Source organism: Neomonachus schauinslandi, chromosome 11, assembly GCF_002201575.2.
Source record: "Neomonachus schauinslandi chromosome 11, ASM220157v2, whole genome shotgun sequence".
Taxonomy (NCBI): Eukaryota; Metazoa; Chordata; class Mammalia; order Carnivora; family Phocidae; genus Neomonachus; species Neomonachus schauinslandi.
This window is the reverse complement of record NC_058413.1, coordinates 47,755,950-47,779,592: the sequence shown is the minus strand read 5'-3', so window position 1 is coordinate 47,779,592 and position 23,643 is coordinate 47,755,950. Positions and strand designations below refer to the sequence as shown.

Here is a 23,643-nt window from a genome sequence, read left to right as displayed (position 1 = left end):
AGCTATGAAGCTAAGGCCAGGATAAGCCCTTCAGGGGCCACCCTGTTGCCCAGTGATGAGCAGAGGCAGTTGAATGTCATTTCCCCGGGACTTACCTTACACAGGGCATTCCCAAGAGAGGGGTCAGCCCCATCTGCAGGGCACAGGCTCCCTCCAGCTCGGCCAGAGCCTGGACTGCAGCTGGAACCACTTTCCGGTTGCATGTCAGCTGCTGGAGGCATGCTCTGCAGAGGACAAGTCGCCAGACTCGGCACAGTCTGGGTGAGACCGGACATCGGGTTGGGCCTGGCCGGCAAGTGATTACTTCCTAGGCTTGGGATGGCCTGGGAGGAATCACTCATCAGACTGGGCATGGGCTGGGGTACGCTGCGTACGAGGCTGGGTATGGTCTGCAGATGACTGACTGTCAGGCTGGGCATAGCCTGGTTTTGACCGCTCATCAGGCCGGACACAGTTGTGGGCGTGCCGCTCAGCAGGCTTGGGACCATGTGGGAAGGGGCAGCAGTCAGGCTGCTCACGCTCTGGATCTGTGGCTCTAGGGTCCTTGCCAGCCTGGTAGATGACAGCTCCATCTCCAGCGTGTTGGAAAAGCCCATGATGCTCACTGAAGTGGAATGCTGCAGGAAGGAACACAGGGCAGAGTCAGGCTTTTGGCAGGGGATGGGGGAGGGGTTGAGAGATGCAGCCCGAGAGAGCTCCCATGCTCAGATTTCACTCTGGCCTCAGAGTCTAGGAGCTGCAGGGAACTCAGACGACACATGAAGTCCTATTCCCACTCCCCTATGCCAAGGAGGCTGCTAGGCTCTGACAGAGAGGCGGACACAGACTGAGGACACTCATGTGCATGTGTGTTTGTGAGACAGAGACGAAACTGTGGGAGAGTGACCACACACACACACACACACACACAGAGCCACCATCAGCCCACACGCCTCACCCCCTATCCAGTACCTAGGCAAAGGATCAGACTGTGGGACTGCCCTCCAACTTCACATTGCCCTCTGACTAAACCACTAGTGCTTTCTCATCCCTTCAGGCATTCCTGCGGGCTAGTTTCTGCTACATAAAAATGGAAGGAAGTCCAGAAGGCTCAAACTCTGATCTGCCTCAGGCCTTCTCTAAGATAATGCCAAGGCCCGAGGGGACCCAATCAGTCCTGGGGAACCTGGGCCAACTCGGCCCTTTTCACAGGCCTGTTCAGATCAACTCCAGAACCATTAGCATTAAGGGAAGGCTTTGACCAAGAGATATGAAAGTCTTTCCTAGCCCCACTCGATCTGCCAAAGACCTTCTAACCGGAGGCAGAGAACATCAGAGCAGCTAGGTCTTAATATAACCCAGTCCAGACAATCACTGGATTAGGCCATAACTTCCCAACCCCAAGAATTACTTTCTCCTGTCTAACTGCTTGGTGATGTAGGGAGAAGAGACGTAAAGGTTCACGAAGAGAAGTTAAGACATACAGATTTCTGCACTGGATGCACTCTGTTTCTCAGATTGGAGAAATATATTTGATGGAGGGGGGACAGTGAGAGACTGGTTCTAAATGTAACCTTTAGGAATTTAGAAGTTTGATATCCCTGCCTTTTTTTTTTAAGACTAAAGATAGAACAATTTGACATCTTTTGAAAGTCAAAGGGGAAACAGAGTAAACCTCTCTAAGCTTCCAAAATCAGTGTCTTCAGCCTTTCCCTATGAGTAACATATTCAAATTTCCACAGGAAAGTAAATACTTCAAGTATCTTCTCAAGTTTCACTATAAAATTAGCAAAGCCATTTAATGGTGAAGAAAAGGCTGTCCTCACCTCAGTGAATGTCACTCCTAGTCACCCAGTTCAAGTCAGATGCTAGGAGGGGAAGCATTAGTGGGGCATCCCTCCTCCCTCACCCAAGCTAATTCCAAACCTCATCAATTCTACCCCTTAAACAATTCACACATCTTCCCACTAATTCCTCTCTCTATTGCTGGTGCCCAAGCCTGGGTTACACTCCCGTATTTTCCCAGACTACAGCAGTAGCCTCCTCAGTGGAGAAATATTTTCAAAACACAAATCTGACCACATCATTCCTTTGCATGAAGCCCCACAGTGCACTCCACCGTTCTTACGACAACTGTGAAAAAGACCGCGCATCCCCTGTCCTACTCACACAACAACCCTCCCATTCTCTGAGCTCCAGCCACTCAGACATTTTTTTCAAACCCTGAAACATGCCAAGCTCTCCTTTCACCTACAACCTTCATCCCCTTCAAACAGACTGCTTCCCCTCCATGGAACATTCTCCTATCCCTGCCCCTGTACCACTTACATCCTTCTAAACTCAGCTCACCTCTGATTTTTTGTATCAAAGCCTCTTTTCATTCTGTGGCCCAGACCCCATTCCTCCCTTTTACATTTTTTTATCTCTTTTTTTTTTTTTTTTTTTGCTGTATTTTAATAGTTGTGAGACCATTTGATGGATCTCTATTTTCCCCATAAATTGTAAACTCCACTAGGGCATGGATTTTACCTATTTTGTTACCCACTGTATTTCTAAATCCAGGAGCAGTGCCTGGCTGAATAAATGAATTCATGAGCTGCTTAAAATTAAAAAAAAAAAAACAAAACACAACAAAAATGTGTGACTGTTCTACAAATCTTAAACTAAATAAATAGCAGCTTTGTTCTATTAACAACGGGGTCTTACGTATTATTGAGCACTTATTACATGCAAGGAAATTTGCTAAGCGTCTTAGGTACATTTCCTCACTGAATCCTCATCACAAATGTTAAAGGGTGGTTGTGAAGGTGACAAGAATGAATCCAGGTAAAGGTTTAGGACACTGTCTGCCACATGGCAGGTACTCAGTGACCCCCAGCTACTGCTGCTGCCCCCCAGTGTCGTGACTGTTAGTGTTGTTCTTGTGGCCCGAACTCAGTAAGGCATCTGAAGTTTTTTATGTAATTGAACACATCACTTTGTAAATTTCCATTTCCCTTTATTTGTGCTCACACATAGAAATGCAATTGATTTTTGTAGATTGACCTTGTACCCAGAGACCTTGCTGAAGTCGCTCGGGGAATTTCTGTGCACACAAATCATGTCATCCGTGACTAGTTAAGTTTTACTTCTTCCTTTCCCTGCATGTGTTTTTCAGCCTTACTCTGCCAGCTAAGTACAGGAGGACCAGGTCAAATGGAAGTAGTAATAGTAGCCATCCTAGTCTCATTCCTGATCTCGGGGGATCCTTTCAATATTTCACCAACTAAGCATAATATGTGATGTGGGATTTTTACAGGTTAAGAATCCAGATCTCCGGTGCCTACGCCACACTCTTTACTGTGGCCTGTCTGTCTAAGTCCTTCTCTGTATGAACTCCCCCCTCCCACACTCTGTGCTTCAGCCTCTGTCCTTCCCTCGCCTGCTCTCCTCGACCTTCTCTCTCTTCCTCTCCTGTTTTTTTCTTATCATCTCTTTCTCTTCTCTCCCAATGCTTTTCCCTTATTATTTCACTGTTTTAGTAAAGTTTATATGTTCTATTCTTAATTCTCAATTTTAAAGGCAGACAAGCTAAATATAAATGCCCTTTGTCTCCCCAAAGAAAAGTTTGTTTTTTCTATGTTCCTGGTAGTTCAGTAGTGTTCAATAAAAAGGCTCCAATTTGCTCTACAGTCTAAGTCCTAAGATAAGGAATATCGAGGGGAAGGAGGTCTGGGGAGACTACTCAAAGCAAATTGGGTAGATTAAGCATGGAAGAGCTATCTCAGATATGCCGTGACCTGCCTCCCTTGGCATCCCGGCTGTCCTGGTTATATGCTACCACAGCTTTCTAAGATACTATCTTTCCTTATCTACGGACAGGAATGCCGGTAGATGGCTGCAACCCCTTTTGTAATATATGACAGTCTAATCCTTTGAACTGGTTTCTTTCACCCTTTCCCCATTTGATATGTATATTCCCTGCAGCTCTGGTGGTCATCTCATCTGCCAATGACATAGATGACTCTATGAGATTCTTGGTGCCAAGCATGAAGGGCACCCAGGTCTACCTGGGACAATTCCAATTGTTCCCATTCCAATAATGGTCAGGTGCCAAGCATGAAGGGCACCCAGGTCTACCTGGGACAATTCCAATTGTTCCCATTCCAATAATGGTCAGGTGCTATATGTCACAAAATAGGCACAACATTAAATTCCTACAGACAAAAACTCCCCAGATTAGAGGTACGCTATCTCCACCTCTATCTCCAGATTAGAGGCATGATATCTTTGTAGGATATCAACTCCCTTGTCCTAATGACTTATTGCATATCATGAAGTGTGACGTAATACAATGATAGAGGAGGGCATGCAGACTGAGCCATGGAAGAACTATGGAAATTCTATCACAGTTTATTTTGAGCTGGGCCTGCTGAACCTGCTCCTATAACACCCAGCACACAGCACAGGGTCAATAATATGTCCTAAGATACTGCAGACTAGACTAGTCTTCCTCATGTCCACATCCACAGCCAACATCCAGGAGACCAAGGCTATCAGGAGGTGGGAGGAAGCTCTGGTAGTGGTAAAAAGAACCTGAGAAATATCCATGGGAGAAGTCTGAGAAGGATCTCAGAGAAAATGCAAGGAAAGTGCCAGCCCCACCCTATTTCTACAGGTTATACAAATACAGTGGCATTTCGGGAACATAGGTACACTGTGTGTTGGTATTTTTGATACTTCATTTGGCTCTCTGGAGTGAAGAGGTACAAAATACAAAAAGTAAAGGAACTATTTCTTGTGCAGGAAGAAAGAGAGGATCGAGAACCTCCATCCTACCGTGCTGCCAGGGATACCAGGTGAGTAGGGAGAAGGGGAGGGCCAAATTTCAGGGCTAGGAAAGGAGGCTGGGTCTCCAGGGACTGGAAGGAAGGACGGGGCTTCTTGAGAGCATGCCAGGCTTGGGAACATGGCCACACTTGACATCTGGTGCCGCACACACAGGAGGAGCTCATCAGTCCATGGAGATGATGCTGCCTGCCCTCTCTAGCACCCAGGATTGTTCAGAGGTCAAGTGAGAGGAGGCAAAATGATATGGCCAGGTGTAAGGTCTGTATAGGCAACCACTTCCAAGTTGTCAGCTACATAACAGACACCTTGCCTTCTTCACATACAAAACCTACAGATTTCATGAGGGAAAAATATGTATTTTGAAGTTTGCAAGTGAAAATAAACTATTTTCTCGTTCAGGGGAGGAAGAGAAGTAAAAATGCCAAAAACATTCACTCCGATAATCAGCTCAGGTCATCGCTGGGGTACGAGGGGAGCTGCCCTGAGCCTCCTCACTTGCATCTCCTTACTTGCTCCTAATCTTCTCTCCTTTCCCCGTACTTGTATGTTCCTATCTCTGTCCCTTTCCTCTTCTTGTTTTTCTTCCTTGATGGCTGTTTGCCACCTGCCTGACCTGTGACCTGTCTGAACCACCTGCCTCCATACGTTGCCTGACCTGTGACCTACCTGAACCGCCAGACCTTCAACCTCTTCTACTAGTCATTATGCAGTTCTTCACCCACCTAGCCTGTCTTCTGTTTGACCTCTGCTCTTCTACCTGCCGCCTCCCTCCCCATCCTCACCATTCAGATCTTGTTCTGGAAGTCAATGTGCTTACATTATTGAGATGATTGGTACATGGTGTTGTCAAAATTCAGAGAAAGCACTGTTCCTTCATTCAACAGAAAAGGAAACTGAGACACAGAGTGATGACACAGATTTCCCAAGCTTCTATAGGCCCAAGACTAGGAATCTGGGCCCAGCCTTAAAAATCTACTGGCTGGTCTTGATTTTGTGTCATTAGCCAGAAAGCTAGTAGTCTAGTAAGACATGAAAGAGAAGTCAATAAACAGACACTTAATGCACATGCCCTGAGTTTAATATAAATTCCAGGTTCTTACAGCAAGATAATTTGCTGGGGATAAAGTAGCACAAATAGGGTGGTGTTCCACAGAAATTAATTTTCCAAATATCTGAAACATACCTCTTTCAGTAAAAAATGCAATTGGCTTTAAAATATCTTGAATAGGAGTACTTCTAAAACTTTACACACCACCTTGTCATAATAGAGTACATGGAGCCTCATGAGACCATTCCTTAGTGACATAAAGGAACTTGGATGGACCTCTATCGCTGGAGTGGGCTGTAGTTCAGTGATGCTTTAAGGCCTGTAGGGCTGAGCCTGTACTTTCACCGAATGACCTCCAATGTGGCACTTGTCCAGGTGATGTTTCCTGTCTTCTCCCTTGTCATTAGCTGCATTACAGAAGTCCTGACTTCTTGCTTCTACTCTGCTTACTGCTCTAATGTAGGAAAATGAAAATTTCCAGAGGAAACTATATAACTAAGCTTGCGGTCAAGACCTCTGACTAGACACCTGAGCATGGACTTATGATCTTATGCCAAATAGAATGTGTGGGTTTTGTGACTTCTGTTCTCGTTGCTGCTCTGAAGCTTCGCCTGCTCACTTCTGGTTTTAGGATTTTGCCCCAGTAGATAGAATTGTCACAGACTGACCACCCTGTAAACGTACAGAGAAGAAGGGAGCAATGACTTGGAAACTGTGTCTTGGAAACACAGAAGGCCTTCACTCTGGTTGAAGGAAACAGATAAGGAGACAAGGATTGAGGTAAACAGATTTGTGAATTAAATCTTGGAATATTTGAGTGTTTCGACAGCTTCAGATCAGGTAGATTGGCTGAACATTAGTAGATCTTCAAACAACTGAATCAGATACCTGAGGAAAGAACTAACTTTCCTAGCAGGTGGTTTCACGAGTTGATTTTTAATAGCAAAGTTGTTGTTCTTAATGACAGTGAGCACTCCCCCCAGCTGAATGAAAAGCTCTTGTACAAATTAAGGCTATTCCTGTGGATGCAACTATGGTAATATATGCTAACTGACCAGAGTCAAATGGGAAAAGATTCATGGGTGGTGAAGAGAGAAAAACTGAAGGGTGCCCAGCACCCTGATGATTCAGGGAAGACAGAAAAAGCAAAGAGGATCCCAGAGTCTGAGGGGGAAGGAAGAGAAAAGAATGAGTGGAACCCTCAAAACCCAAGCCTTGGAGACCTAGGAGAATGAGACCAGAGATATTTTTGGCCAGGCCAGTGTAAGGAAATTTAGGGCCCAGGAACAAGGACCTGTTTTCTCATGGACCAGGAGACCTTGACAAAGATCTTGGATTTGGTGAAATGAGTGAGTAAAATGAGTGAGTGAAATGAGGCTAGAACTGAGGAAAGAGCCTAGTTCCTAGAGGCTGTAAAATTCAGGGAGCCAGACCTGGGGAATACTTGGCTGGCCTCTGAACAGGACAGAGCAGATCTCTATACAGTTCTGCAACTGCTGACCAGAACCCAGGCTGTGCCCTAAGAAAGCCTCCCGAGGCCTGGGAGGGTTCTGAGCAAGCTCTGCTGTTGAGGCCAGGCTTTGAGGGAATGATCATTGCTGGAGTTGAGAAGCCATGATTTGGCCCACAGATGTGGATCTGGAGACTGTGAAGGCAGGACACCCTGTATTTCCTTACGTAAGCCGGGATTTAGAGCATGAGTTTAAACAAGATACTTCCCATCTCTGGGCTTCAATTTCCTCCTCCACAGGTTAATGTACCTCTGAGTTATAAGAATCAGATTACGAGCTCAGGCATCAGAGTGCTTTGGTAATGATGTGAATGCTCTTCATGTGAGTCATTATCCCATCCTCTTCTGCATCACTCTTACTAACATGGACCACAGGAATGCCTACTGCTTAGGCACCATTTGCTAAAAATACATCTCAGACTCCTCTGAAGCCATAAGCAGTATCCTGGTGGTCTCTCAGTCCCCTGTGGGGGATGTGGACCACATGTGAGCAGAAGAGAGGTCCCCCTCGCAGCTGAATTAGGGCTCGGACAGCTCTCTGTGATGCCTACAGCCTTGACTCCACGAAAGCTTTGAGGAAGAGAGTGTGTGTGTTTTTCAGCAGTCGACTTGTTCAGAAGTACAGATGAAGTCGTCAAAATGTCTTCCGGTTTCCACGGGGATGTAAGACCTTCTATGGTCACGCTGTAACCGTGGTCTCTCTTCAGAGTGGCTAAACCAAGATGAGGCAACCACGAGGGCCAGACAGATGTCAAAATTCATTCCAGAACACCCTGCTGAACGCAGGGAAGGTAGTGGGGGAAGCTGCTTCTGAGACTGCAGAGCTCAAGGCACTAGAAAACCCATTCGAAAACTTCCCTATCTCATTTTTCACCAGCAGCTCAGTTAGCACCAACTCGAAAGTACGTGTGCACAGCAGCTGTGCTGTAACCGAAGTCCTCCTCATGGAGATGGAACATCAGTCGGCAGCTCAGAGCGTGAATGAGTCCCTGCAGAACACCCACAGAGGAGCCTGGTGCTGCAGCTTCCTCCAGCCCATGGCCTTCACACAGACCTCTGACTTCCCCGGTCCTCGCAGGTCAGAACAGGCTCAGGAGTAGGCTGGAGGCTAAAACACTTCGACCAGACAGAGATAACCAGACGAGGCTGGGTCCTAAGCCCTCTCCCTGGCAGGGCCTCGGGCTACTCCAACGAGTGTAAAAAGGAAAATCCAGCAAGTCAGAGGCCAGATGGAGTCCTGGTTCTCCACTGCAGTGCCCAAGGAGAGGCAATCTAACCTAGCCCCTGGGGCACTGCCACGGTCAGGAACCCATGCTCGGGTCCTAACTGTGCCAATGCTCTGCTGTATAGCTCCTAGGTGGGTCACTTAACCTCTCTGTGTCTCAGTTTCCACATCTTTCAAAGGGGAATATGAAAGTGGCTTCCTCATAGTACTTCTAGGATAAACAAAGAGATAAAATGGAATAATCCATGTAAAAATCTAAGGGAACAGGTAGAAAAATGCTATGCAAAGTATTATCATTCAATGATAAGATGCTCAAAATGTTGTTCGGTGTCCTCAATCGTCACGCCCTCCGCCATACCCAATCCCAGCTTCAAGGCAATGAATTCCCTCAAAAAGAAAGCCCTTTTTCTTATTTTAGTAGCTTTGGGTCTAACCAGTACCTCTCTCAGCCAAGTAGACCCAAAGGCTCCTCTGGGCCAGGATGGCAACACTGAGGTTCCTTTTTTGGGGAGTCCAAACCATGAAGAGGCCTATAAAACATCAGGAAAGGGCCAGGCCACCTGTCCCTCTGAACCTCTCCCTGAACCCAGGTTAATAAGGGGCAGGGGAAGCTCAAAAAGAAAAGTTAAGAGCTCCTAGGACCTTCACTAACCCCACCGCCAACCGATAGCTACACAGTCGGGTGGCATCCCCTGATGCTCAGAGAGCCCTGTGGGCCACCGCACGGGCAGCACAGACTCCATGTTTGCACATGGCTCACCTCCTTTCCTCTGTACTGTGTATAGGAACAGAAGCAAGCCCCATTAAAGAAGCAGCGGCATTTTCTGCATGGCTTCTACTACCCCTTGAGCACTGGCAATCCCCGTGTTTCCTTCTGAACTACTGACATCCAGAGCTAGCTACCTTCTGGGCATCTTCTTATGTAGCTTCCACAGGAGAACACCCAACAATTCAAATTTAACTTTTTCCTCCCCCCAAATAGGCCCTTCTTCCCATGCTCCCATCTCAGTGAATGGCAACCCAGTGGGCAAGACAGACCTGGGTGTCAAGCCAAAGGACTTTCTCTCCCTCACTTCCTATCACCAGTCAGACTCCAAGTCCAAAAGCTCCTGTGATCTGATCTCTTGAAGTCCACGCTTCCTCCTTATACCCATTGTTACAGGTTCCATTCAACCTTTCCTCATTCCCCTCTGTACTATTTTGGTCTCCCTTCCTACAGCTAAAGTGACCTTTCTAAAATTTAATTCAAACTGTATCCCTCCTTGCTAAGAATTCCTCCCTTCACTCCTCACAACCCCCAAGACTGAATGCTAAACTCTAGAGCATAATTTACAAGGCCTTCCAAGTACTCTGGTTCCATTCCCATTCCCCAGTCCACCTCATGTTCCCACCAGGCCAAGTTATCTGAAACCCCCCTAAGTGCCCCAGGCTTTCTCTCACTTCTGGGCCTTCCTACTAGCCATTCCCTTTGATTATTTAGTCTAACCCTCTCCCTCATCCCCCTTCAGTAGCCTAACTTCTTCATACCTCAGCTTAAAATCATGCATGTCCCCTAGGAAGTCCTCTGTGAACAGTTTTTCCAGTGTTATGTGCTCCTTCTCTACACCCCAGTGACTATCCCAGCACTTTATCACATTTATTGTTGTTGCTTATTTAACTGTCTCTCTACTAGTTTGTAACCTCCAATGTGAGACTCTTATTCACTGATATGTGCCTGACAACTAGGAAAACATCTGACACACACTAGGAGACAAATCTATATTTTTTGAATATTGAGTGAATAAATAACTGGATGGATGGGTAGGTAAGTAGCCCAAGTATAAAAAGTTAAACTCATGAGAGCCACAAAGGGCCCATTTATAGCATCTCTATGGCCTCTAGGCCAAACCGTTTCCGACAGGGCAGGACAGGCCCAGCACAGACCAAAACCCACCAATACCAGAGGCCTAGCCAGATTTCAAGAGCCACCAGGGATTTCCAAGTTACAATTTCATCTTTGCCATCCCTTACTTTTCTGAAGTCTCTTCTCATGTATCACAGGGATAGACTAAGATATACGTGGCGATGGTGCTGGGGGAAACACGGTGAGGGGCAGGTACACAGAACAGCTGTGGAACTGGGGCTGCAGAGCCAGAGCCTTATGCAGGGCTGAGTGTGCAGGCTGAGGGGTACCCAACACCTGACACAGCTTCAAGTGCATGGCTAAGAGGAGGCGCCAGGAGGCCCGAGGGTACCAGACCAGAGAAGGCAACAGGATAGTGGAACAGGGCCAAGAAAGACAGGGAGGGCCGAGTGAGGTTCCAGCTAGGAGGATGACAGGGGGGAGGGTGAAGGGCAGGGATAAGGGGAGGACAGCCGACGAGTTGTGGGGTTCTGGCTGATCGCCAGAGTAAACGAACACCTGTAGCAAGCAGGTAAATCGGTGGACAGGAAGGGCTCCAGCAGCTTATCTTCAAGAGTTCTCAGCAGCCCTAGCTGCTCAGCTACCCCTGGAGGACACCCCTGCAGACCACTCACCCGACAAACTCCACTGATGCAAATTCTCAAGCCAATCAACTTTGGGTCATGCAGCCACATAAAATATTTTCCTCATTTTTGTTGCAGAGAAAAAACAGTTCAGTCTTTGGATTCTGACAAACCTTGTTTTAAATAAATGTCAGCCCTCTCATGTACTAGCTATAGGGCCCCAGACCTCAGTTTCCTCAGCTAGAAAATGGGGACGGCCCCCTCACAGAACCGTGAAGCCCCAGGCACCATTCCAGGCACAGTGTAAGTGTGTCATAAATTGGCTTTCTTTCCCTTTTCCTTCCCCCTTCCATTCTAAACGAAGCCCAGTTGGTCCCGTTTGAAGTGTGCGTGCGGGAGTGGAAATGGGCGTGAAGGAGGACCTACGCTGCTGACTCATTAGGTCAGAAGGCCTGAGTCGGGGCTGTGTAATATCCAGGGATGGAACGGGGACACTCCTCCCCCCACCCAGTCATCCTCATCCAGGCCCCTGGGGTCTTGGCTGGCAGTGGGTCCCTTGCGGTCAGGAAAAGCAGGCTCCATTAGTACCTTTCTCACCACATTCGGAGAGGGGTGCCGAATGGTGCCGTCCAGTGCGGGTGCACCGGGAGCGGTTTCCTCCCCAGGCGCCTGGGGCGAGCTAGCAGCCGTATTCTTGTCAAGAGGGAGAGCTGGCTTTGGGCCTTCCGATGCTGGGGGCTCCTCTGAAGCCTGAAGGAGCAAATAAGAACTTGGGTGGGTTTTCCCGCAAAGAGCAACAACGGCGGCAAAGGCTGATGCCCACCCTGCATTGCCTATTGTCACCAACTACACATTGTGAACTGCTGGAAAATTTTTCAGAAAGACCCTCTCTTCTAAACTCTTCGTGAGACTACCTCTTAATATGACAGTCTTAGGATAGAACCCAGACCGAGAATTCTGGGCTAACTCTGTCATATTCACCAAAGCAATCCTAACATGTTTGACTTACATTTCGCCTGTGGTCCTCAATGAACCCTGGACCTTTCTCTGCCATCCTCAGGATGATTTCCTATCTCCTCAAAGGAACTGAGCCTCAGAGGGAGACATTTGAAGCAGGATCTGACATTGTCAGTGCTAAAGCATAAATGGGAGGCCTCATATTTTATAATAAAGTAAAAGTCCATAGAGCTGCTTTGAAGATATAAATGTGATCACAGATTTAAAGGAGACACCACAGGGGGAAAAGTGAGAAAGGATAGGGAGAAGGGGCTAGAATGGGAAACTCTGGAAGAAAAGAAAAGCACCGGTTACGGATGAAGATGTGGAATGCAGCAAAGATCCCAGAGGTACAATCTGCACCTCCTCAATTGGCTCTTAGCGGAGAGAAGAGAGGAGCAGCATTCATCACCCGCCTAGGGAGAGAACGAGGCCTCTCCCACTACAGTCAGCAGACCGGGATCCAAGTCTTGGCTCTGTCACTCAATGTTCTATGATCTCTAGGCAAAGTGCTTGCCCTCTCCAACCCTCACTTCTGTGCCTATAAAAAACAGATGGCAATGCCTACCTAACACTGTTGGTCGGATAAATAATACAGTATATACAAAACATACCTAGCTTCGGAGGTTTGAAACAAATTTTAAGTCTATAGCTGTGTGGTGTTACAAAGATGCGGCCCACTAGTATCTGATGCATACCCTCTCTCCACTCCTTCAGCTCTCCCCTTCCATCTGAGAGTCATACGTTCCCCACAAGGGAAGTGGGAGGTTACAAAGATGAGACAGACTCCCTTCTGTCCCAGCAGTGGCAGGAGTCTGGCACAGCTCGGAAGGTTCTATGGATGGACAAGGTCCCTAGTGTCATCTAGGAGGGCAGGGCTAAGCCAGGCTACTCTGGAGAGTACTGAGCCCAGATCTCTGCTGGGACTACTGTGTTTTCAGGAACTTTCCTGAGATGGGCAGTAGAGTCCAGGGAGGACTTGAAATGTGAGTGCTGAGTTCAAGGCCACCCTCAGATGAAGAAACCGTGTTCCCATGCCACCCCGTGATGGGGGAGGCTGTGTTTGCCGAGACATGTTCCCCGGCCCCAAGCCACCCTGAGGCTCACCTGCACAGCATCCTCTTGGCTCTGGGACTGGACGGGCGCTGGCTGCCTCACAATGTAGTTGATCTGCCCCACAATGGTTTGCTGAAGATGCTGAGGGGATTTGGTCTGGCTCAGTTGTAGGCTGGGCTGTTGAGCCTGAAGGAGAAGCTCCAGGTCCTTCTGCATCTCCTCCAGCTCAAATTTGTGGTGCATTATATCCACGTTCTGGGAACAGGCAGGCCCAGGAGGGCTGCCACGCTGACTCGAAGCCGGCTGCTGGGGCGGAGGTAGAGGTGGCGGCGGCTGCTGGGGTGGAGGTGGCGGAGGGGGCAGGGGGGGCAGCTGCTGCGGCGGCGGCTGCTGGAAGTGGCTGAGCTTCAGCTTCTGGTGGTGGCCGAACTGCACTTGGATAGAGGGGGTCTGCAAGGGGGGCTGGGCATGGGCCCCTTGCTGAACATCCTGTGGGGGCACGATGCATATGGGCTGGGAAGTCAGCTGCGGCCCGAGCCGCTGGGCTGGGTTCTCGTGCTCCCCGGGTGGCTGGCTTTCCAGCCAGGGCTGCATCAGCTTTGGGGGCTGAGGATTGCAAGCCAGCTCCTTCTCCCTGGGCAGCAGGGGAGAGCACTGCAGAGACCCCAGTTGCTGCAGTGCCATCTCAGGGGGCTGCCTGAAGCCGTGGGCTGGGTGTATGCTGGGTGGGGGGACCTGGCCTTTGAGGGAGGGCGAGGCTGGGGAGCAGTGGGAGCAGCACGCAGAGGAAGAACACAGTGCTGGAGACTGGAACTTGTGCGAGGGGTGGCTAAGAGTCTCTTGCGGAGCCACTGGGGACTGGTGGCTTTGATAAAAGGATGACGGTCCCTGTAAGCCTCCATAAGCAGGAGTATCTGCCCGGGACAGCTGTCCACCTTCAGTAGTTATACAGCCTGGAAATTCAGAACAGAGAGTGTTTCCAAAGGTAATCCGCACTTGTTGCCCGCTTGCCGCTTCCTGCTCCTGGGACCAAAGACATCATCCAATAAACCTGTACCAGGTGCAGAGATTAGCAAATTCAACCCTGATCTCCAAGACTCGGCCTAGAATGCTGCCAGCAATAGCACGAGTGTGGACCTGTGGGGGCCAGGGCATTTGAGAAATTAGCTCAGCTTTTTCCAGATGCTCAGTCCTCACTCTGTTTGTATCCCACTAGAGAAACCATGGGCTCCTTCAAACAGCACCCACTCCTTTTGAACACAGACTCAAACAAACAAACAAACAAACAAACAAAATTGACGTTGGGGCTGGGGAGATAGCATGCTGGGAAACTGCAAAGGAGAGAGCCCACCCTGGGACAAATGACCAAGTCTCCAAATATAGGTCTGGGGGGTTGTGTTTTGGGCAAGGAGGACGGAAGTAGTCGGGGAGCCCCAACATCATGTCAGTGACAAGTGCTAGCTTCGTCCTGAGGTCTCCCGGCCCTCGCGCATGAGTCTCCAGCTCAGTCTCGTGGCTTCTTCAGCTCATTGTTTTGATGAGGCTTACGTGGGGCAAGACTCAGCAACTTGAGGGCCAGAGGTGTGTTCTATTCACCTTTGGTCCCTTAGTGCCCAGCATGGGGTGCGGGCCCACAGCGGGGGCCCACCAAAGGTCTGTTGAATTAAATCAAAGGGGAAAGAGAAGCAAAATATAAACCTAAATATTATGCTGCACTCTGTCAAGTTCAAGGAACTTTCCTGGACATTAACCACCCAGATGAAAGCAGCCAGTAGCCATTAGCATAACAAACCTACATCAGGCCAGCAACACAGGTACAACCTCAAGTTGTCTACACTCTGCCTAAGACTGAACACCAGGAAATCACTGCAGCAGGGAAGCTCAGAAATTATCTGCTTATATCTCAACTCCAAGGGGGGTGGGGGTGACATGGCCCCTTTCTCTCCCTCCCTCCCTCTCTTTAATGCTGATACCCATTTTGTGCCTACACACACGAATACCCCTGTAGGACCACAGAGACACACATTCACCTGCACTGCCATCCAGCATTCTGGAGAACAGGGCCACTGTCTTGTCTCCTCTCCAGCAATGAAACCAAGGTAACAGGGCATTCATGCAGAATGGAAAGCTCAGATTTCAACTGGTCCTGTTACAAGAGTCCTGGGTTGCCACTGCTATTGAAGTTGTCCCCTCTCCCCAACACCCCCACCCCCAAACACACACACAGAGGTCTGTGAGTGACTCCATGACCACTGGCAGTCTCAGGGAGTGCTTTCTCTTGGGCCTACGCTGACCTACCCAGTAAGCTAAGCAGATGCGCTCCACTCATTTTTAGTAATTATGTAAAAGCCCACAGGGTGGGCTCTGGCTCACCAAGGGAAGCCAGCTGCTTGGTCCAGAAGTTAGGCTCCCAGGTGAATCTGATACTCCAGGGGGAGCCCGGATCTGTGTTACAGTTTGTCTCCAGCAATCGCTGCATCTGAAACACAATCTGACAACAGCCCAAAAGGTCATTTCTGTGGATGTCTTGCATCTGAATGACAACTCCCTCTCTCTCATTCTTTGGACAGGTTGAAGGGCTTGGAGCCATGGGTCTTTAGCCTCAGGTCTCCCATATGCTCATTTCCTTGTACCTTGGTACCTTCACATCCCTTCCCCTGCTCTTGTCCCCTCCCCCCACCAGCTGATCCCCTTCCTCTTATCCAGGTTTCTGGATTCCCTATACTCTTATCTGTTTCAGGCCTTGAATGGTTGGTAATTCTCCCTCAGGGTCACCTGCCTGGTGGCCCTCTCAAGAGTTCCATTCATTCTACCATAACCTCAATGTAAAAGCCTGCTCTGAGCTCCCCACTGCTGTCCTTTCACCCACATGTAAAACTCCCATCCTCATCAACTGCCCTCCTCTTCCCTCATCCCTTGCATCCATCTCCTATCATCAACTCTCTCATGTATCCAGGACTTGGGCAAGTGTCCAACTCACCCTGCCAGCATCTAGTTAACCAATGTCCCAGTCACCGTCTTGGCCTCTTCTTCCTCCATCTCTTTAGTGCCAATCACCTTCACCTCTCTTTTCAGTTCGAGTACCGTACCCAGACCTCTTCTCCATCTAGAGACCTTCATCTGCAATGACTGACCCCTGCTCTAACTAGCTCTCACTCTTTCTGAGCATGCTCTCCAGCCTCACTGAACTCCCCAAGCCCCGCTCCATCAGTCCCTAGGGCCGGCCCAGCTTCCCATCATTTCCAGTAACAGTATCACTAGGGCCTAATTCCCTCCGCATCACGACTGTCCATTAACCTTAGGTCAATCCAGCCATCCCAAAGCCATGTTATCTGGGGTCGCTTCAGTGACCACTAACCTCGGGGGCACCCTGCTGTCTTTTCTCTTATCATTTCTTTTCTTGCTGGCTTCCTCTTCCACTATCCTCAGTGACTAAAGTCCTCACTTCTCTCCTCAGTTCCACTTACCCAGTGCCTAACTCTCTTATCACCTCCTACTTCAAAAAGGGTAAGAGACACAAAAGACAAACTGTCCCAAACTGGCACCCTGCCTACCTCCAAACATTATATGGAGACCTTCCTGTCCTCCCTCCTCAGAGGAAGTGCCTTTTATGTTTAGGCTCAACTGGTTCCCTCTGCCTTCTCAGTATGCTCACTCTACCACACCTCTCTTTTCTCTATCATCAACCTCTTCTCCCAAATACACTTGTGCAAATGTCTTCCATACTTAAAATCAATCCCCCAACTCTGTCTGCTTCTCAAGCTACCTTATTTCCTTTCTTTTCACTTCTGTTTCTACTTCCTCCCCTCCCCTCAGTCCCCCCATTCTAGCTTTTCACCCTCCTGTCTTGCTGGGATTTCTTTCAAAAGATCACCTGGGACCTCCTGATTCCCAGATCTCAAAGCTTCTCTTCACTACTCATCCTCTTTTACCTAGGTAGCAACGATAACATTGACAGCTTGAAATTTGAAATTCTGTTAATTTCTGTGCACCACCCCCTCCTCCTTTTCCTGCGATCCATCTTGGACTATTGCTTCTCACCCTCCTTCATTCTTCTTCTTCCTCTGTCTCTGTTGAGAATGCTAGTATTTCCCTCGGTTCCAGATGTCTTGTCTTCTTCCTTCACACACTCTTCCGAAGTGACACCACCAATACCCCAGTGACCCCCACAACGCTATCCCCAACCCTGACTTTCCTTTTGACTTCCAGACCCATCAGTCGAAACAGATTTTGGACATCTCCTTTGAGATGTCCTGCAGGCACCTTAGATTCAACATATCCCAATATAAACCCCACCAACTTCTTTCAAAATTCTCGCTCCTTCTCCTGGTCTTCACCACCCTCACAAGCCAAATACCTCAACATCATCCTCAATGCCTCCTTCCCTCTTAGCCCCCATTTAAACACAAACAACTGTCCCTGGGATGTCCAGAACACTGCTAGTGTCCAGGCTCATGCCCAAATCCATGACCTAACACAGAACTACAAAATCTCCAACCTGACTTGCTTGAAGGAAAGCAAGACCATTTCAGTACCTGTCCTTGGCACTGTGGGGTTTGGTAAAAGATACGTTTCACTTACTAACCCAAAAGCAGTGATTGATGAGTTGGAGCTCTTACCAGCTCTTTGCTGAACAGGAAAGGGACACTGGTTTTGCTGCAGACAGCCCAATTGATGAAGTTCTGCACATGTTCAAACTGACGGTTGAGAACCATGATGCTCTGTAACTGCTGTTCCAGCTTCCGCTTTCTCTCATTAGTAATGCCCTGGGTGTGGACAGAGAAGACAGAGTCCCTCATCCTGTTCTTGGACTTCAGTCCACCTGTTTGGGGAGTCTGGTGGCCCCGTGTCTCAGTGTGAACCCTGATGGGGTCAGACGAGACTGCGCCCCCGAAAGGATGACAGTGGGACAGACTGCTGCCATGGGCGGCAGAGGGACGCAGGAAGGAAGGGAGCACGGTGGGTGGATTTTATAGTGCCAATAGGGAATGGGTGATAAATGAATGAGGACATGAACAAACGTCCACATCTCTCGGGCATAACTTGTTCCACGGCCCTCTCTTCTGAGGCTAGAAGCCTGCACAGTCCAGGAAGGAGTTGCCTTAAAGCCATAGCACTGATGGGAGTTTGAACTTTCTGGCCCTTAACAAGCCATGCTCCCCAAATGAGACTGGACATTTTAAGATATAGGGAACAGTAGAGAGCTATGCAAACTGCACATCCGAATCCAGCTCAGGCATCTCTGAGCCCTGGGACTAGTTTGATATGTGCCTGGTTTTTGACTTAGGGAGAACACCAGCCCATCCATGTGACCCATCTGTCCTCATATACCTCCAACTCCTCTATGAGCCCGTTGGCCTGTTTGTTCAGCTCATTCATCAGAACCATCTTGGCCATTTTGATTTGGTTTTCCACCTTCCTGTGTTGATGCTTCACCTCAAAAATCCTATAAACAGAACAGGACAGAGCATGGTGAGCTCCTCCCTCCAGGCCTATGAGAGCCGAGAGAGAGAAAACATAACAGCCAACAACTTAGAGGCTGCCTATGAAGATCAGGGCCCAGCAGGCACCAAGTATAAAGAAATGAGAACCTTCTTCCACCACCCTAACCTTGGTACAACCCAGCCCACTCGATCTAAGTGGGCCAACGGCCTGAAACTCAACCAGGTTTTCTCTAGGTAAAGCTCAGGTCCACACCCAGGTCAACCCAGCAGCTCACTGGTTACACAACATTGGAGATGGCACAGAGAGAGTGAGTCATGTCATCTGTTGTGTTAAAAAGGTGGATATCCATTAAACAATGCCATGCAGTAAAAATAGCATGGGCAGAGAGAGAAAGTAGACTAATGGTTGCCAAGGGCTGGGGATATTGTGGGGAATGGGAAATGGACTACTAAGGTGTATCAGTTGTCTTTTGGGAGTGATAGTGTGTTCTAAAAGTAAACAGTAATACTGATTTACACAACTCCGTGAATATACTGAAAACCACTGAATTATACATTTTACAAGGGCAATGTTATGGTATATAACTTATATCAGTAAAGTTTTTTTTAAAAAAGAACATGGGCTTTGAAGTCACACAGATCTGGCTTCCAAATCCAGTTCAGTCACTGACTAGCTGTGTGACCTCAGACAAATCACCTGCCCTCTCTGAACCTCAGTCTCCTCACCAGTACAATGGAGATAATCCAACTCAAAGAATTATAAGAATTGTACAAAATCATGCATGTAGATGCCCTACCCAGTGCCCACCACATGATGAGCTCTTAGTACCTACTAATTCCTTTTCCCACATTAAATATCAATGGTTCCATATCACTTGTAGATTTATACAGAACACACTGGGAAAGGGTGGATAAAGGGCAGATTGCCACTGACTTACTGCATCCTCGTGATAAACCCAGAATCTGCTTTATGCGCTCGTTCTCGAGGACCTACCTCTGGCTATGTCATGGCCACATTCAGAAGGCATGTGCTTAGGCCCAAACTCACACTGATCATCCTGACTGAGCTTGGTTCCATCTACCAAGTGATGACCCAAAGCCCTTTCAGTGGCCACAAGACCTCTAAGTTCCAAGACATATGCCTTCTGGGACATATGCCCACATCTGCTTAACCTCCTGCATTCTTCATAAGTACTACATCTGATAGCCTGGTATCAGGATCCAGGAGGTCAGGAAACGTAGCATTTCCAGCATTGGCAAGGCTGTGTTACCTGTCCTCAATTTGTGTGTGTTACCTGTCCTCAATTTGTTTTGCAGATGTCTGTAGACTAGATTTCTTATGAGCCACCTGTGTAGTCACACTTTCTAGAAGCATCCTCTGGTTTTGCAAAACTTCTTCAAGATGTCTGCACCTAAAGAAGGAGACAGAGAAAAAGCTGAAGAGGACCGAGTCTTCTGAGCATCCCAGCCAAGCAAGAACCCCCACTGTGCATTGTCTCAGCCAGGCCCACAGAAGCTAGGATTACATCTAGGGAAAGTGCTGAGTCTTGGCCCTTCGAGCCTTCTCCAGAGAAGGCCCACAGCGGAAGCAGAGGAAAAACTTCGGCCTCAGGGCCCCAGACTGGCATAAGCAGGGAGAACATTTTGACATGACACACTGGGAGCCCAGGGCTAGCAAAGCGGAGCCCAGAGACCTCCTGAGCCCCCTTTGGGCAGCCAGGCAGCCACACCTGTGTTCCTTGTGATCCACCATGAGGCAGCTATGGCACGTAAGCACATCACAGGTCTCGCAGAATAGCTTGAGCACTTCCTGTGTGTGTAGAGGACAGTACAAGGCGAAGTCTCCGGAACCACCACTCACTCCTGCCAGAGAAGATAGACAAAGTGGGCTTCTCTTGCTGAGGAAGACTCTCAGGTAAGCTCCACTGAGCAGCCCTCACCCTCAACTGACACAGGGGAGACCCAGAGTTTGGAGGGAAGGTGGTGCAGACAGGAGAGGCCTCTCTCTGGGCCAGTGAGGTTTTAGGAGCCCAAGGAAGAATGCGAGCTGAGCCGGGCAGGACTTGCCCAGCTGTGCAGAAATCACACATCACCCAGCCCCAGGCACCCCATTGCCTGCCTACGGCTGAGGAAAGTGCTTGCTGCTGCAGCACACGGATCTCCTGCAGAGTGATGAATCCTCTAAAATTCAACCTAAACCTCTTCATTCACCAGGATGCTGGTGGGGGTGGAATGGGGTGGGGGGGGCTCCAGGCCAGATCACATGGATCATTAACTCCGGTTCCTGTGGGTGTCACAAAGGTAAAACCCCTCCCACAGTTCAAAGACCTTGGGCAAAGACGGTCAAGGAGACTGTCATTTAAAACAAGCGGCACTAGATAGACAAATGGATAAGCCCTGATCTAGGCTGTTTAATTAGGCAAGTCACTAAACAGAAGTGAGGCATGACTGCTCTAAATGGAGGTGAAAGTAGGGAACTCAGCTAGCTCCCGTGATAATTCATGACTACTCCTCCCTGCACATCTTGCTCACAACCCCCCTCCCCCCTCCTTCTCCTCCCCAAGGGAGAGCCCAGCATGAACTTGTCCTCTGGGAAAGGCTGGGAGGCCACCCCCTACCCGCACCCCCAGTAGGGAAACAAGGTGAGAAAGAGCCGCTCTCCAGAAGTCTGCAGTCGGGGCGCTGCTTCGGGGCGCGTGAGCCAGCGAGGACTGCAGGGAGAGCTACCTGGCGGTCCCTTGTGGGCCCGGGAAAAGAGCGGGCCCCCGGGGGCAGGGCTGTGCCGGTGTTCCTCGGTGCACGAGCTGCACAGCCAGCGGTTGCAGTAGGTGCACAGGATGTGCGCCACCCTCTTCTCCTTGCACTCGGAGCAGTTCTGCAAGCACAGAGGTCTGCGGTTACTGACCCAATCCTCCTTCAGGGCAAGGTGGGGGGGCAGCCTCTGTGGGGGTGTGGGAGCCTGGAGGGCTGTTCCCTGGAGGGCAGTGAATTCTGGAGAGCCGCATGGGGGCTTGTGAAGCAAAGCATCCTCTGTGGCTAAAACAAGAGGGGCCTCAGGGGCTATGCCCCCCAAGTCCCATGCTGCAGATGAGGACACCGAGTAAGTAAGGCAAAGGGGGGCTCCCCGCATGGGGTGGCGGCCGGTCACGGTCAGTGGGAGATGCTGTGATAAAAGGCCACAGCAAGTGCTAAGGAAGCAAAGTGGGGTTTCCCAGGGGCTCAGCCTTGGAGGTGCCAGGAACTAATTTCATGAGGAGGTGACTTCTGATTGGATAGGGAATGACAAGTAGAAGTCTGCCAGGCAGACGAGAGAGTGAGATGGGAGAGCACAGGCAAAACAGAAAATTCCATGTGCCTGCAAAAAGGGGGCAGCCACAGTTGTGGGAGTACACAGAGAGATGGTCACATACGGCCGAGAAAGAACAAGTACAGACCAACTCTCAGAGCCGTGCTTCCACAGCTGGGGCTTGCTGCGCCCAAGAGAACCTAGTCCTCTCCTAGACCAGATGTTCATTCATTCGGTCAGCAAATATCTTGCAGGGCTGATGTAAAAACATGAGTAAAAAAGGAGACTTGGAAAAAGTTGGCCTATCTGGGCCTGAATAATACAGGCCGTCAAAATGACGTGGATTCTGACAGTGCCCTCGTGCTGGCATCTGACAAACCCACAGTGGGGGAAAAAAGAAGAGAAATACAAGTTTTACTAATTAAACTATGAATTCCTTGAGAGTTAAGAACATGGGTGTCCATCTCCCTAGCACCTAGCCCAGGGCCCGGCATGTACCAGACATTCAATAAGAACTAGATACAGGATCAAGTAAGTAGATTGGCCAAGTGGATCAAATGCAGTGGGGCAAGGGTACCCCAAAGGAGAGAGGAATAGGAGGTGTTAGTTGGTAAGTGATGTGAAATTTTAGAAACTCAGGAAGAAGGTATTAGTTGCTAAATACGGGCAAAATTGAGGAACCCATTTAGTTAAGCTGGTGTTTAAGTTTCAACTCAGCGGGTGAAAAAAGGAAATAAAAGCTCAGTACTAATATTTTCCAGTAAGAGCTATAAGAGAGAGAAAAAATACCCCCATTTTACTTTCCCCAACTCAAATATTTTGATACTCTGTGGATAGAAGGAAGGAAGGAAGGAAGGAAGGGTGGATGGATGGATGGATGGAGGGGTGGATGGATGGATGATTAGGCAAATTGATAGGGGAGTAACAAGTCAAATGAAGTGATGGGTAAACAGGTGAATTTATGAACAGGGGCCCCAAAGATTTTTGAAAAGGATCAGCTATTTCTTTACTTGTCTGGACTTACCCTGGCCATCTTGGATCGCCCAGTAGAAGCACACAGAAAAAAATGTTCAGTTACATCCCTGGTAAGGTACACTCGCTTACACCCAGGACAGGAGATGAGTTCTGGGAGAGGGGCAAAAAAGCAGAGTCAGGGCAATATGGCAGATTATACATAAGGCCTAGACATGAGGCTTTTTAATACACAACACCAAGGTATATGCCAATACCACTTATGCCAAAATGAACTACATTTGACGTCATGGCCTGCACTTACCATCTGGGTACTCTGGACATGACCATCCCAGTAGGGGCCAGCCCTACAGACCTCCTCGCTGGTCCTACCTTCCTGCCCTCCTCACAAGCTATTCTATCACAGGCCCAGCCCTGTTCTGGTTCTGATAACTGGGTGCCTTCCTGCTGCTCCCACTCCTCATTCCCCAGCTCTGAGAGCCCAGCTCCTGTTACTGCCTAAGTTCCAGGGTTTCGGTTTAGCCCAGGGCATAGATCTAGCCACTAAGGTTCCCACACAGCAGAACATCTTTAAAGATCTCACAGCTAGAGCTTCGAGCAAGCTCTCCCCAGAGAAAGCAAGGCCTCCCTGCCTGCTCATCTAGGAGGTATTTTTCTCTTACTACCGCCAATACCAATCAGTCTGCCCATGGGGCTCAAAGAGTTTTCGCTGGGCCTTCTCCATCCAGCCATGTTGCATGCACTGCACATGTGTATCTCTCACCTGTGAACATGAACATCTTGTCCTACCCCCTTTCCCTAGAGAAATGTAACTGTCTCCAACACTTTCCT

General features: G+C 48.9%; 1 protein-coding gene across 1 annotated transcript in view; it reads right to left on the bottom strand.

Annotated features, from left to right (window-relative positions):
- TRIM66 (tripartite motif containing 66) overlaps positions 1–23,643 on the bottom strand; it is a 54,402-nt gene that overhangs the window by 6,513 nt on the left and 24,246 nt on the right. Inside the window, exons 4-13 of the mRNA XM_021685746.2 lie at positions 22,865–22,965; positions 21,282–21,429; positions 20,285–20,417; positions 19,850–19,966; positions 18,442–18,556; positions 17,730–17,876; positions 15,484–15,601; positions 13,162–14,063; positions 11,647–11,808; positions 96–617 (exon numbers count right to left, since the gene is read on the bottom strand). Coding sequence (XP_021541421.2) covers positions 96–617; positions 11,647–11,808; positions 13,162–14,063; positions 15,484–15,601; positions 17,730–17,876; positions 18,442–18,556; positions 19,850–19,966; positions 20,285–20,417; positions 21,282–21,429; positions 22,865–22,965 — 2,465 coding nt within the window. The remainder of the gene's footprint in view (positions 1–95; positions 618–11,646; positions 11,809–13,161; positions 14,064–15,483; positions 15,602–17,729; positions 17,877–18,441; positions 18,557–19,849; positions 19,967–20,284; positions 20,418–21,281; positions 21,430–22,864; positions 22,966–23,643) is intronic.